This window comes from Rhagoletis zephyria, unplaced genomic scaffold (genome assembly GCF_001687245.7).
Source record: "Rhagoletis zephyria isolate East Lansing unplaced genomic scaffold, Rhagoletis_zephyria_1.1 Rzeph_scaffold_03993, whole genome shotgun sequence".
Classification (NCBI taxonomy): Eukaryota; Metazoa; Arthropoda; class Insecta; order Diptera; family Tephritidae; genus Rhagoletis; species Rhagoletis zephyria.
This window is the reverse complement of record NW_016161076.1, coordinates 1-2,723: the sequence shown is the minus strand read 5'-3', so window position 1 is coordinate 2,723 and position 2,723 is coordinate 1. Positions and strand designations below refer to the sequence as shown.

General features: G+C 33.5%; 1 protein-coding gene across 1 annotated transcript; it reads right to left on the bottom strand.

Moving 5' to 3' along the window:
• Nucleotides 1-1,658: 1,658 nt before the first annotated feature.
• LOC108370077 (major royal jelly protein 3-like) lies at nucleotides 1,659-2,717 on the bottom strand. Its single transcript, XM_017625323.1, has 3 exons — nucleotides 2,705-2,717; nucleotides 1,890-2,402; nucleotides 1,659-1,807 (listed from the first exon to the last, which is right to left on the bottom strand). The coding sequence occupies exons 2-3, from the start codon at nucleotides 2,325-2,327 to the stop codon at nucleotides 1,718-1,720; spliced, it is 528 nt and encodes a 175-aa protein (XP_017480812.1). The 5' UTR covers nucleotides 2,328-2,402; nucleotides 2,705-2,717; the 3' UTR covers nucleotides 1,659-1,717.
• Nucleotides 2,718-2,723: the final 6 nt, after the last annotated feature.

The following is a 2,723-nucleotide window of genomic DNA, read 5'->3' as shown; positions in this document are numbered from 1 at the left end:
TACACTCTAAAAAGTGCATGTAAAACTACTACTGAAAAGTGTTTATTTTTCAACCAGAATCTGTTCAAGTATACGCACAAGATGTTCAAGATTTGATTTTGAACATGAGTTGTTTAAAATATACACATGAAATGTTTAAAATTACAAACATTATGAAAGTAAAAATATATTTTTTTACAAATAATAAATACTAAGTGCCAGGGGCGCACGCAGGAATATATTTTTGTGGGGGAAGGATTTATACTTCTATATATATATCATCAGAAAATACTGAAAATTCGCTCTTTAAAATATATTTATGCAAGTTTTATGTACAGGATGAAATAAAAAAAATAAACTTTTTAAAGTTTCATAAATGGCATTTTATTTACATAAAATTTACAAAGAACTCAAACATTTTCAATCGGCTTCAAAAAAGGGGAGGTTATCAATTCTTTGGAGTATTTTTACTTCTTTTATTTATTCCATCGCATAACTTTGCGCCACGTGAACCGATTTTTTTTACCGGAAAGATAGTACCTTAAAGGTCGTCCCGTAATTTGGTTTAGATCCCATCATTAAATTATGAAAAATTAATGGTTAAAGATGCACTCAACTTTCAAAAGTAATGCAAAATTTTACAAAAGAATTTTAATATAAATAAATTAAATAATTTCACGAAATTTTTACACTTTTTTATTAAATTTCGTCGATTTCTGGTTTCTCATTTCTTAATACTTCGAATAATGAAAATTTAGCTGAACTTGTATTTTTATCATGTTAGCAAATTAAATCTTCGAATGCTTGTTAAGTACATATCAGTGGTAACTTTTTTAAGCTGTAAAGTGTAAAAGGCAACAGTAAGTGAGCATACATTGCATATTTTTAGGACAATGTTTTCATTCGCAGTTAAACTCTAAAGAGCTCTCAAGAAAAAAGAAAAATTCTTACAAAGTGACGCACAAGAAATGGAAAAGAAATTTTTTTCTATCAAAATTTCTTAAATCATAATAAATTTAACCCCAAAATCCACCCCTTGTGTGCGCTATGTGACAAATTTGATATGTAAAAGTAAACAGACAGTGTTTACTTTTGCACACACTAGGAGAGGAAACTGGTTACCTCTCTTTATGTGCGTAAATTTTAACGAAAATTTTTTACAGGAAATTTTAAACATTTTATGTGTATACTANGTGCGTAAATTTTAACGAAAATTTTTTACAGGAAATTTTAAACATTTTATGTGTATACTATGAAAATGTTAACAATAAATGTATAAAACTCAAAAAACAAATTTGAAATTTGTTCTACGCCCCACATATGATAAGTAAAAGTAAGAAAGCAGTGTGTAAATTTGCATTCATTAAGAGAGGAAACTGGTTACCTATCTTAATATGCGCAAATTTAAACAAAAAATTTTTAGAGTGTAATTTCGCTACCGCTCTTATTCTGTTTAAATAGGCGAAATAGCCGGGCGAACGGGGAGCGACAGGATCGCGCATTTCGGCGAATTCTTTTGTTTCAAGCATACATATGGCAATGAAACATCCGATGAGGCAACTCTTGCAGTATTCGAAAGACAGATTTACGAGCCTTTACGCGTTGGCGACGGCGAATACAACAGACGCTGGAATGATGAGCCAAATAAAAAGAAGTATAATAAATTTTCTTTTTTTTTCTATAAGTTTAATTTCAACTGGTGAGGAAACAAAAACATTAATCAATTGTTAAGAAGATATCAGTTGTACTGCGCCTGTATGTCATCCACCTGCCGCTTCACAATGCGATAGTTAACTTCGCTAGCACTCAAAGTGCCTGCCATAAATTTCTAGGTAAAAATAAGAAATATAAGTATACTTTTATAAATACTTAGAAAAAAATATAAAAAATTAAATAATACATATCTATACCTGAAAACGATTCGAGTTCATCCACAATTCTTCCTCGCCTGTGCCGTTGAACACCTTTATGCCACTGACAAACTCTAATAGACTCTCTTCTACCGACACTGCAATTTCACTCACTGTATCATTTTTCAGAGGCAACAGGCTCAACGTGATCGGATTAAATGAAACACAGTATAAATTCGATTGACTGTCTATCGCTTCGGCTCCGCATCCACTATTGCGGTTGGCTATCAGTTGGAATTCATCTGGAATTGAGTCCGCGTTGGCATCCCAAATTGTACGATTGTTCAAGGCGCTCAAAGAAATCGCATATTCGCTACCGCTGGCCAAGGGATGGAAGTAGAGTTGGCTGTCATCCGCAGACAAAGCAAACATGCCATCCATCAGCTGGAAGCTTTCGTTGGCAATCGTATGTATTCCATGTTCGGGATGTGGGTACATGAATCTATTCTCGGCACGCCAGGCGCTATCCGACGCCGCGTCATAGATAACCAGACCGTGGTACCTGACATCAGCCTTGAATGAATCACATATTAGTGTTAAGAGAACAGGATAAGCATGCGAAGTTATGGCACAGTTATGCATACTTGACATTGCTTGGTAAGACGTGAGAGTTGTGACTTAAGGAATCTAACCAAAAAATCGACTAATATATTGCAAAACCCAAGTTTGCCTATGCAATGCCAAGCTATGTATGCATAACTGATCCTTTAGTAAAATAAAAAAATAAAAATCATGTCACTGTACGACTACTTGAGCGAAAAGTACGGCTTACAATTCTTGCGTAGGTAATATGTAGTATGTATGTGTATACTTACAAAGTAAACATGATAGCTT

Excerpts from the sequence above, each read along its gene's own strand:
- LOC108370077 (XM_017625323.1), bottom strand. The coding sequence starts at position 2,327 with ATGTACCCACATCCCGAACATGGAATACATACGATTGCCAACGAAAGC. Across the intron at positions 1,808-1,889 it reads TGAACTCGAATCGTTTTCAG|AAATTTATGGCAGGCACTTT; the intron begins GTATAGATATGT and ends ATTTTTACCTAG.